Below are 12409 nucleotides of genomic sequence, written 5' to 3' on the forward strand. Positions count from 1 at the left end.
GATGTGTATGGGGGGAGGCAGCGCCCCGTGTCTGGTGATGTGTATGGGGGGAGGCAGCGCCCCGTGTCTGGTGATGTGTATATGGGGGGCGGTGCCCCGTGTCTGGTGATGTGTATATGGGGGGCGGTGCCCCGTGTCTGGTGATGTGTATGGGGGGGGGCGCTGCCCCGTGTCTGGTGATGTGTATGAGGGGGGCGCTGCCCCGTGTCTGGTGATGTGTATGAGGGGGGCGGTGCCCCGTGTCTGGTGATGTGTATGAGGGGGGCGGTGCCCCGTGTCTGGTGATGTGTATGAGGGCGGCGCTGCCCCGTGTCTGGTGATGTGTATGAGGGCGGCGCTGCCCCGTGTCTGGTGATGTGTATGAGGGGGGCGGTGCCCCGTGTCTGGTGATGTGTATGAGGGGTGCGGTGCCCCGTGTCTGGTGATGTGTATGGGGGGCGGTGCCCCGTGTCTGGTGATGCGTATGAGGGGGGCGGTGCCCCGTGTCTGGTGATGTGTATGAGGGGTGCGGTGCCCCGTGTCTGGTGATGTGTATGGTGGGCGGTGCCCCGTGTCTGGTGATGCGTATGAGGGGGGCGGTGCCCCGTGTCTGGTGATGTGTATGAGGGGGGCGGTGCCCCGTGTCTGGTGATGTGTATGGGGGGCGGTGCCCCGTGTCTGGTGATGTGTATGGGGGGCGGTGCCCCGTGTCTGGTGATGTGTATGAGGGCGGCGCTGCCCCGTGTCTGGTGATGTGTATGAGGGCGGCGCTGCCCCGTGTCTGGTGATGTGTATGAGGGCGGCGCTGCCCCGTGTCTGGTGATGTGTATGAGGGGGGCGCTGCCCCGTGTCTGGTGATGTGTATGAGGGGGGCGCTGCCCCGTGTCTGGTGATGTGTATGAGGGGGGCGCTGCCCCGTGTCTGGTGATGTGTATGAGGGGGGCGCTGCCCCGTGTCTGGTGATGTGTATGGGGGTGGCGCTGCCCCGTGTCTGGTGATGTGTATGGGGGCGGCGCTGCCCCGTGTATGAGGGCGGCGCTGCCCCGTGTCTGGTGATGTGTATGAGGGCGGCGCTGCCCCGTGTATGAGGGCGGCGCTGCCCCGTGTATGAGGGCGGCGCTGCCCCGTGTCTGGTGATGTGTATGAGGGCGGCGCTGCCCCGTGTCTGGTGATGTGTATGAGGGCGGCGCTGCCCCGTGTCTGGTGATGTGTATGAGGGCGGCGCTGCCCCGTGTCTGGTGATGTGTATGAGGGCGGCGCTGCCCCGTGTCTGGTGATGTGTATGAGGGCGGCGCTGCCCTGTGTATGAGGGCGGCGCTGCCCCGTGTCTGGTGATGTGTATGAGGGCGGCGCTGCCCCGTGTCTGGTGATGTGTATGAGGGCGGCGCTGCCCCGTGTCTGGTGATGTGTATGAGGGTGGCGCTGCCCCGTGTCTGGTGATGTGTATGAGGGCGGCGCTGCCCCGTGTCTGGTGATGTGTATGAGGGCGGCGCTGCACCGTGTCTGGTGATGTGTATGAGGGCGGCGCTGCCCCGTGTCTGGTGATGTGTATGAGGGCGGCGCTGCACCGTGTCTGGTGATGTGTATGAGGGCGGCGCTGCCCCGTGTCTGGTGATGTGTATGAGGGCGGCGCTGCCCCGTGTCTGGTGATATGTATGGGGGGGGCGCTGCCCCGTGTCATGTTATCTTTCTTAGCCAGTCACAAGTGGTCACTTAGAATCTTTCCTTCGGGAACATTAGGAGGTTGCGATTTTATAGACGCCCCATAATTAACCCTTTCCCAACAAGGGATATAATAGTACATCCTACGTAAGGTGTGAATGTGTGCAGCAGACTCAGGAGCGGAGCCCGCACCACCTGCCATAAGACGGCTCTCTTACACCCATCGCTGCTGACAACGAAATTTATATGGACTGCTGGTGTACGGGGGCCGATTAGTTGACACGGCAGTGGGGGGCTCCTGAGAGCTGCCATCATGGTCTGCAGCTGCAGGACAGGAGAACATAAACTTCTCTTTATACTGTAGAATTGGAGTATATAGAAGCATGTTCAAGTCCCCAAAATATACTACAAAATATTTTTATTTTTGCAAAATTGAAGAATATAATCCATCTATATTTCTCCTTTAAAAATAAAGCAATGTCAACTGAAAAATAAAAGGTTTTGGCCCTGCACTACCGCACTGCTCCAGTAGATGACAGAATTACACAGCTCACACCACCTGCTACCTGCACTACCACACTGCTCCAGTAGATGGCAGCCTCAAACAGCTCTCACCACCTGTTACCTGCACTACCACACTGCTCCAGTAGATGACAGAATTACACAGCTCACACTACCTGTTACCTGCACTACCACACTGCTCCAGTAGATGACAGAATTACACAGCTCACACCACCTGTTACTCTGCACTGCTGCTCTGTTCCAGTAGACAGCAGCCTTATGTCCAGCTCTCAGACCTGTGACCCCGCACTACATCATTTCTCCAGTATATGGCAGCCTGACATCCATTAATCACCACCTGGTACCCTAAACTACCACACTACTCCAGTACAGTCATGGCCAAAAGTTTTGAGAATGACACCAAAATGATATTTTCCCATGATCTGCTGGCCTCTGGTCAGACCAAATCCTGACTGATAGCAGTCCATTCTTGCATAATCAGTGCTTGCATTTTGCCAGAATTTGTTGGTTTTTGTTTGTCCACCCGTCTCTTCATGATTGACCACAAGTTCTCAATGGGATTAAGATCTGGGGAGTTTCCAGGCCATGGGCCCAAAATCTCTATGTTTTGTTCCATGAGCCATTTAGTTATCACCTTTGCTTTATGGCAAGGTGCTCCATCATGCTGGAAAAGGCATTGTTGGGCGCCAAACTGCTCTTGGACGGTTGGGAGAAGTTGCTCTTGGAGGACATTCTGGTACCATTCTTTATTCATGGCTGTGTTTTTAGGCAAGACTGTGAGTGAGCCGATTCCCTTGGCTGAGAAGCAACCCCACACATGAATGGTTTCAGGATGCTTTACAGTTGGCATGAGACAAGACTGCTGGTAGCGCTCACCTCTTCTTCTCCGAATAAGCTGTTTTCCAGATGTCCCAAACAATCGAAAAGGGGATTCATCAGAGAAAATGACTTTGCCCCAGTCCTCAGCAGTCCACTCCCTGTACCTTTTGCAGAATATCAGTCGGTCCCTGATGTTTTTTCTGGAGAGAAGTGGCTTCTTTGCTGCCCTCCTTGAAACCAGCCCTTGCTCAAAGAGTCTCCGCCTCACAGTGCGTGCAAAAGCACTCACACCAGCCTGCTGCCATTCCTGAGCAAGCTCGGCACTGCTGGTAGTCCCATCCCGCAGCTGAAACAGTTTTAAGATACGGTCCTGGCGCTTGCTGGTCTTTCTTGGGCGCCCTGGAGCCTTTTTGACAACAATGGAAGCTCTCTCCTTGAAGTTCTTGATGATGCGATAGATTGTTGACTGAGGTGCAATCTTTGTAGCTGCGATACTCTTCCCTGTTAGGCCATTTCTGTGCAGTGCAATGATGGCTGCACGTGTTTCTTTAGAGATAACCATGGTTAACTGAAGAGAAACAATGATACCAAGAACCAGCCTCCTTTTAAAGTGTCCAGTGATGTCATTCTTACTTAATCATGACTGATTGATCGCCAGCCCTGACCTCATCAACACCCACACCTGTGTTAATGGATCAATCACTAAAACGATGTTAGCTGCTCCTTTTAAGGCAGGACTGCAATGATGTTGAAGTGTGTTTTGGGGGTTAAAGTTCATTTTCAGGGCAAATATTGACTTTGCAAGTACAGTAATTGCTGTTAAGCTGATCACTCTTTGACATTCAGGAGTATATGCAAATTGCCATTACAAAAAATGAAGCAGTAAACTTTGGAAAAATTACTATTTGTCTCATTCTCAATACTTTTGGCCATGACTGTAGATTGCAGCCTGACACTGCTCTCACCACCTGTTACCCCGCACTACTCCAGTAGATGGCAGCCTTACACTATCTGCACCTGTTAACCTGCACTACTGAATTCCTTCAGTAGATTGCAGCCTTACATGGCTCTCACACCTGTTACCCTGCACTACCACTATTCTCCAGTAGATGGAAGCCTGACACTGCTTTCATTCCTTTTACCCTGAACTACCACACTCCTCCTGTAGATGGCAGCGTTACAGAGCTCTCACCGCCTGTTACCCTGAACTACCTCACTGCTCCAGTAGATGGCAGCCTTACACGGCTCTCACCACCTGTTACCCTGAACTACCACACTGCTCCAGTAGATGGCAGCCTTACACTCTATCCACCTCTTACCATGCACTATTGAAATCCTCCAGCAGATGGCAGCGTTACCCAGCCATTATAATCTGTTACCCTGCACTACCAAATTGTTCCAGTAGATGGCAGCCTTACACGGCTCTCACCACCTGTTACCCTGAACTACCATACTACTCCAGTAGATGGCAGCCTTACACGGCTCTCACCACCTGTTACCCTGCACTACCTCACTGCTCCAGTAGATTGCAGCGTTACACGGCTCTCACCACCTGTTACCCTGAACTACTACCGTGCCTCTCCAGTAGATGGCAGCCTTACACGGCTCACACCGCCTGTTACCCTGCACTACCGCTCTACTCCAGTAGATGGCAGCCTTACACGGCTCTCACCATCTGTTACCCTGCACTACCGCTCTGCTCCAGTAGATGGCAGCCTTACACGGCTCTCACCACCTGTTACCCTGAACTACCTCACTGCTCCAGTAGATGGCAGCGTTACCCAGCTCTTACCGCCTGTTACCCAGCACTACTACCGTGCCTCTCCAGTAGATGGCAGCCTTACACGGCTCTCACCCACCTGTTACCCTGAACTACCGCACTGCTCCAGTAGATGGCAGCCTTACACGGCTCTCACCACCTGTTACCTGCACTACCTCACTGCTCCAGTAGACGGCAGCCTTACACGGCTCTCACCACCTGTTACCCTGAACTACCTCACTGCTCCAGTAGATGGCAGCCTTACACAGCTCTCACCACCTGTTACCCTGCACTACCGCTCTGCTCCAGTAGATGGCAGCCTTACACGGTTCTCACCACCTGTTACCTGCATTACCTCACTGCTCCAGTAGATGGCAGCCTTACACGGCTCTCACCCACCTGTTACCCTGAACTACCTCACTGCTCCAGTAGATGGCAGCCTTACACGGCTCTCACCACCTGTTAGCCTGCACTACCGCTCTCCTCCAGTAGATGGCAGCCTTACACGGCTCTCACCACCTGTTACCCTGCACTACCACACTCCTCCTGTAGATGGCAGCCTTACACGGCTCTCACCACCTGTTACCCTGCAATACCACACTTCCTCCAGTAGATGGCAGCCTTACACGGCTCTCACCACCTGTTACCCTGCACTACCTCACTGCTCCAGTAGATGGCAGCCTTACACGGCACTCACCACCTGTTACCCTGCAATACCACACTTCCTCCAGTAGATGGCAGCCTTACACGGCTCTCACCACCTGTTACCCTGCAATACCACACTTACTCCAGTAGATGGCAGCCTTACACGGCTCTCACCACCTGTTACCCTGAACTACCTCACTGCTCCAGTAGATGGCAGCCTTACACAGCTCTCACCACTTGTTACCCTGCACTACCGCTCTGCTCCAGTAAATGGCAGCCTTACATGGCTCTCACCACCTGTTACCCTGCACTACCTCACTGCTCCAGTAGATGGCAGCCTTACACGGCTCTCACCACCTTTTACCCTGCACTACCGCTCTGCTCCAGTAGATGGCAGCCTTACACGGCTCTCTCCACCTGTTACCCTGCACTACCGCTTTGCTCCAGTAGATGGCAGCCTTACACGGCTCTCACCACCTGTTACCCTGCACTACCGCTCTGCTCCAGTAGATGGCAGCCTTACATGGCTCTCACCACCTGTTACCCTGCACTACCGCACTGCTCCAGTAGATGGCAGCCTTACATGGCTCTCACCACCTGTTACCCTGCACTACCGCACTGCTCCAGTAGATGGCAGCCTTACACGGCTCTCACCACCTGTTACCCTGCACTACCGCTCTGCTCCAGTAGATGGCATCCTTACACGGTTCTCACCACCTGTTACCTGCATTACCTCACTGCTCCAGTAGATGGCAGCCTTACACGGCTCTCACCCACCTGTTACCCTGAACTACCTCACTGCTCCAGTAGATGGCAGCCTTACACGGCTCTCACCACCTGTTAGCCTGCACTACCGCTCTCCTCCAGTAGATGGCAGCCTTACACGGCTCTCACCACCTGTTACCCTGCACTACCACACTCCTCCTGTAGATGGCAGCCTTACACGGCTCTCACCACCTGTTACCCTGAACTACCTCACTGCTCCAGTAGATGGCAGCCTTACACGGCTCTCACCACCTGTTACCCTGCACTACCTCACTGCTCCAGTAGATGGCAGCCTTACACGGCTCTCACCACCTGTTAGCCTGCACTACCGCTCTCCTCCAGTAGATGGCAGCCTTACACGGCTCTCACCACCTGTTACCCTGCACTACCTCACTGCTCCAGTAGATGGCAGCCTTACACGGCTCTCACCACCTGTTAGCCTGCACTACCGCTCTCCTCCAGTAGATGGCAGCCTTACACGGCTCTCACCACCTGTTACCCTGAACTACCTCACTGCTCCAGTAGATGGCAGCCTTACACGGCTCTCACCACCTGTTACCCTGCAATACCACACTTCCTCCAGTAGATGGCAGCCTTACACGGCTCTCACCACCTGTTACCCTGCACTACCTCACTGCTCCAGTAGATGGCAGCCTTACACGGCTCTCACCACCTGTTACCCTGCAATACCACACTTCCTCCAGTAGATGGCAGCCTTACACGGCTCTCACCACCTGTTACCCTGCAATACCACACTTCCTCCAGTAGATGGCAGCCTTACACGGCTCTCACCACCTGTTACCCTGAACTACCTCACTGCTCCAGTAGATGGCAGCCTTACACGGCTCTCACCACCTGTTACCCTGCAATACCACACTTACTCCAGTAGATGGCAGCCTTACACGGCTCTCACCACCTGTTACCCTGAACTACCTCACTGCTCCAGTAGATGGCAGCCTTACACAGCTCTCACCACTTGTTACCCTGCACTACCGCTCTGCTCCAGTAAATGGCAGCCTTACATGGCTCTCACCACCTGTTACCCTGCACTACCTCACTGCTCCAGTAGATGGCAGCCTTACACGGCTCTCACCACCCTTTACCCTGCACTACCGCTCTGCTCCAGTAGATGGCAGCCTTACATGGCTCTCACCACCTGTTACCCTGCACTACCGCACTGCTCCAGTAGATGGCAGCCTTACACGGCTCTCACCACCTGTTACCCTGCACTACCGCTCTGCTCCAGTAGATGGCAGCCTTACATGGCTCTCACCACCTGTTACCCTGCACTACCGCGCCTCTCCAGTAGATGGCAGCCTTACACGGCTCTCACCACCTGTTACCCTGAACTACCTCACTGCTCCAGTAGATGGCAGCCTTACACGGCTCTCACCACCTGTTACCCTGAACTACCTCACTGCTCCAGTAGATGGCAGACATACACGGCTCTCACCACCTGTTACCCTGCACTACCGCACTGCTCCAGTAGATGGCAGCCTTACACGGCTCTCACCACCTGTTACCCTGCACTTACCGCTCTCCTCCAGTAGATGGCAGCCTTACACGGCTCTCACCACCTTTTACCCTGCACTACCGCTCTCCTCCAGTAGATGGCAGCCTTACACGGCTCTTTGCGCCTTTTACCCAGCACTACTACCGCGCCTCTCCAGTAGATGGCAGACTTACTCTCTCCACCTCTTACCATGCACTACCGAATTCCTCCAGCAGATGACAGCGTTACCCAGCTATTATAATCTGTTACCTTGCACTACCAAATTGTTCCAGTAGATGGCAGCCTTACACCCAGCTCTCACCGCCTGTAACCCTGCACTACCGCATTCATCCAGTAGATGGAAGCCTTACGCCCTCAACACTCGGTTGTAATTTTATTATTGCTGCTCCAAACCCCGCCCCCAAGAGTTCCAATCCTCCCGTTGCCAGGGAGACCGGGTCCGCTGTAAACCTCAGCGCTGTCTCCTAAGCCCCGCCTATCTATCGCTGATTGGTTCTGGCGGTTGGTGATGGTCGATTCGATTGGTGGAGACAGGAGAATGACGTAACCGCATAGTTTTCGCCCCGCCCCTCACCGTATTGTATGGACACATGAAGAGCGAAGAGCGGAGACACCGGAGAAAGCGGGAGCGGAGGTGCGACCGGGGCTGCGCCGTGTACGGGGGATGTACGGTCCGTGTGCGCTGTGTACGGGGGATGTACGGTCCGTGTGCGCTGTGTACGGGGGATGTACGGTCCGTGTGCGCTGTGTACGGGGGATGTACGGTCCGTGTGCGCTGTATACGGGGGATGTACGGTCCGTGTGCGCTGTGTACGGGGGATGTACGGTCCGTGTGCGCTGTATACGGGGGATGTACGGTCCGTGTGCGCTGTATACGGGGGATGTACGGTCCGTGTGCGCTGTATACGGGGATGTACGGTCCGTGTGCGCTGTATACGGGGGATGTACGGTCCGTGTGCGCTGTATACGGAGGATGTACGGTCCGTGTGTGATGTATACGGGGGATGTACGGTCCGTGTGCGCTGTATACGGGGGATGTACGGTCCGTGTGCGCTGTATACGGGGGATGTACGGTCCGTGTGCGCTGTATACGGGGGATGTACGGTCCGTGTGCGCTGTGTATGGGGGATGTACGGTCCGTGTGCGCTGTGTATGGGGGATGTACGGTCCGTGTGCGCTGTGTATGGGGGATGTACGGTCCGTGTGCGCTGTATACGGGGGATGTACGGTCCGTGTGCGCTGTATACGGGGGATGTACGGTCCGTGTGTGATGTATACGGGGGATGTACGGTCCGTGTGCGCTGTGTATGGGGGATGTACGGTCCGTGTGCGCTGTGTACGGGGGATGTACGGTCCGTGTGCGCTGTGTACGGGGGATGTACGGTCCGTGTGCGCTGTGTACGGGGGATGTACGGTCCGTGTGCGCTGTGTACGGGGGATGTACGGTCCGTGTGCGCTGTGTACGGGGGATGTACGGTCCGTGTGCGCTGTGTACGGGGGATGTACGGTCCGTGTGCGCTGTGTACGGGGGATGTACGGTCCGTGTGCGCTGTGTACGGGGGATGTACGGTCCGTGTGCGCTGTGTACGGGGGATGTACGGTCCGTGTGCGCTGTGTACGGGGGATGTACGGTCCGTGTGCGCTGTGTACGGGGGATGTACGGTCCGTGTGCGCTGTGTACGGGGGATGTACGGTCCGTGTGCGCTGTGTACGGGGGATGTACGGTCCGTGTGCGCTGTGTACGGGGGATGTACGGTCCGTGTGTGCTGTGTACGGGGGATGTACGGTCCGTGTGTGCTGTGTACGGGGGATGTACGGTCCGTGTGTGCTGTGTACGGGGGATGTACGGTCCGTGTGCGCTGTGTATGGGGGATGTACGGTCCGTGTGTACGGGGGATGTACGGTCCGTGTGTGCTGTGTATGGGGGATGTACGGTCCGTGTGCGCTGTGTACGGGGGATGTACGGTCCGTGTGCGCTGTATACGGGGGATGTACGGTCCGTGTGTGATATATACGGGAGATGTACGGTCCGTGTGTGCTGTGTACGGGGGATGTACGGTCCGTGTGCGCTGTGTACGGGGGATGTACGGTCCGTGTGTGCTGTGTACGGGGGATGTACGGTCCGTGTGTGCTGTGTACGGGGGATGTACGGTCCGTGTGCGCTGTGTATGGGGGATGTACGGTCCTTGTGTACAGGGGATGTACGGTCCGTGTGTGCTGTATACGGGGGATGTACGGTCCGTGTGCGCTGTATACGGGGGATGTACGGTCCGTGTGCGATGTATACGGGGGATGTACGGTCCGTGTGCGCTGTGTACGGGGGATGTACGGTCCGTGTGCGCTGTGTACGGGGGATGTACGGTCTGTCCTGTGTACGGGGGATGTACGGTCTGTCCTGTGTACGGGGGATGTACGGTCCGTGTTTCTCTGTATACGGGGGGATGTACGGTCCGTGTTTCTCTGTATACGGGGGATGTACGGTCCGTGTGCGCTGTGTACGGGGGATGTACGGTCCGTGTGCGCTGTGTACGGGGGATGTACGGTCCGTGTGCGCTGTGTACGGGGGATGTACGGTCCGTGTGCGCTGTGTACGGGGGATGTACGGTCCGTGTGCGCTGTGTACGGGGGATGTACGGTCCGTGTGCGCTGTGTACGGGGGATGTACGGTCCGTGTGCGCTGTGTACGGGGGATGTACGGTCCGTGTGCGCTGTGTACGGGGGATGTACGGTCCGTGTGCGCTGTGTACGGGGGATGTACGGTCCGTGTGCGCTGTGTACGGGGGATGTACGGTCCGTGTGCGCTGTGTACGGGGGATGTACGGTCCGTGTGCGCTGTGTACGGGGGATGTACGGTCCGTGTGCGCTGTGTACGGGGGATGTACGGTCCGTGTGCGCTGTGTACGGGGGATGTACGGTCCGTGTGCGCTGTGTACGGGGGATGTACGGTCCGTGTGCGCTGTGTACGGGGGATGTACGGTCCGTGTGCGCTGTGTACGGGGGATGTACGGTCCGTGTGCGCTGTGTACGGGGGATGTACGGTCCGTGTGCGCTGTGTACGGGGGATGTACGGTCCGTGTGCGCTGTGTACGGGGGATGTACGGTCCGTGTGCGCTGTGTACGGGGGATGTACGGTCCGTGTGCGCTGTGTACGGGGGATGTACGGTCCGTGTGCGCTGTGTACGGGGGATGTACGGTCCGTGTGCGCTGTGTACGGGGGATGTACGGTCCGTGTGCGCTGTGTACGGGGGATGTACGGTCCGTGTGTGCTGTGTACGGGGGATGTACGATCCGTGTGTGCTGTGTACGGGGGATGTACGGTCCGTGTGTGCTGTGTACGGGGGATGTACGGTCCGTGTGTACGGGGATGTACGGTCCGTGTGTGCTGTGTATGGGGGATGTACGGTCCGTGTGCGCTGTGTACGGGGGATGTACTGTCTGTCCTGTGTACGGGGGATGTACGGTCCGTGTGCGCTGTATACGGGGGATGTACGGTCCGTGTGCGCTGTGTATGGGGGATGTACGGTCCGTGTGTGCTGTGTATGGGGGATGTACGGTCCGTGTGTGCTGTGTATGGGGGATGTACGGTCCGTGTGTGCTGTGTATGGGGGATGTACGGTCCGTGTGTGCTGTGTATGGGGGATGTACGGTCCGTGTGTGCTGTGTATGGGGGATGTACCGTCCGTGTGCGCTGTATACGGGGGATGTACGGTCCGTGTGCGCTGTATACGGGGGATGTACGGTCCGTGTGCGCTGTATACGGGGGATGTACGGTCCGTGTGCGCTGTATACGGGGGATGTACGGTCTGTGCTGTGTATGGGGGATGTACGGTCCGTGTGTGCTGTGTACGGGGGATGTACTGTCTGTCCTGTGTACGGGGGATGTACGGTCCGTGTGCGCTATATGCGGGGGATGTACGGTCCGTGTGTGCTGTGTATGGGGGATGTACTGTCTGTCCTGTGTACGGGGGATGTACGGTCCATGTGCGCTGTATACGGGGGATGTACGGTCCGTGTGTGCTGTGTATGGGGGATGTACGGTCCGTGTGTGCTGTGTACGGGGGATGTACGGTCCGTGTGTGCTGTATACGGGGGATGTACGGTCCGTGTGTGCTGTGTATGGGGGATGTACGGTCCGTGTGCGCTGTATACGGGGGATGCACGGTCCGTGTGCGCTGTATACGGGGGATGTACGGTCCGTGTGTGCTGTGTATGGGGGATGTACGGTCCGTGTGTGCTGTGTACGGGGGATGTACGGTCCGTGTGTCCTGTGTACGGGGGATGTACTGTCTGTCCTGTGTACGGGGGATGTACGGTCCCTGTGTGCTGTATACGGGGGATGTACGGTCCCTGTGTGCTGTGTACGGGGGATGTATGGTCCGTGTGTGCTGTGTACGGGGGATGTACGGTCCGTGTGTTCTGTGTACGGGGGATGTACGGTCTGTGCGCTGTGTTGGTCCCCATCTATTACGAGCCTCTCTCTCTCTCTCAGGGCCTCTTCTATTAGATGCAGATAATGGAGGTTGTCCTTGCTGATGGCGACTTGTCCCCCCCGCACCGCGATACTGATGGCAGCATCCGGAAGGTGAGCGATCGCGTCTGTTCCACCTTGTTTGTATTTGGCGCCTCCCCCGTATATATTTCTGCACCTGTGCACAGCGCCCCCGCCTCTGTAACACTGGTTACGTGTCAGTCTACACTGCAGCAGAAGCTCAGGATGAGCAGCCGTCGGGTCCCTCCCCCAGGTG

At 56.7% G+C, this 12409-nt stretch overlaps 1 protein-coding gene across 1 annotated transcript in view; it reads left to right on the forward strand.

Annotated features, from left to right (window-relative positions):
* Positions 1 to 8197: 8197 nt before the first annotated feature.
* RHPN1 (rhophilin Rho GTPase binding protein 1) overlaps positions 8198 to 12409 on the forward strand; it is a 43322-nt gene continuing 39110 nt past the window's right edge. The window contains exons 1-2 of the mRNA XM_073680074.1: positions 8198 to 8298; positions 12154 to 12246. Of these exons, the coding sequence (XP_073536175.1) occupies positions 12169 to 12246 (78 nt within the window). The 5' untranslated portion in view covers positions 8198 to 8298; positions 12154 to 12168. The remainder of the gene's footprint in view (positions 8299 to 12153; positions 12247 to 12409) is intronic.

The sequence above is a fragment of the Phyllobates terribilis genome, unplaced genomic scaffold, assembly GCF_046119375.1.
Source record: "Phyllobates terribilis strain yellow unplaced genomic scaffold, ASM4611937v1 Scaffold_4__5_contigs__length_816908805, whole genome shotgun sequence".
In the NCBI taxonomy this organism is placed as follows: domain Eukaryota; kingdom Metazoa; phylum Chordata; class Amphibia; order Anura; family Dendrobatidae; genus Phyllobates; species Phyllobates terribilis.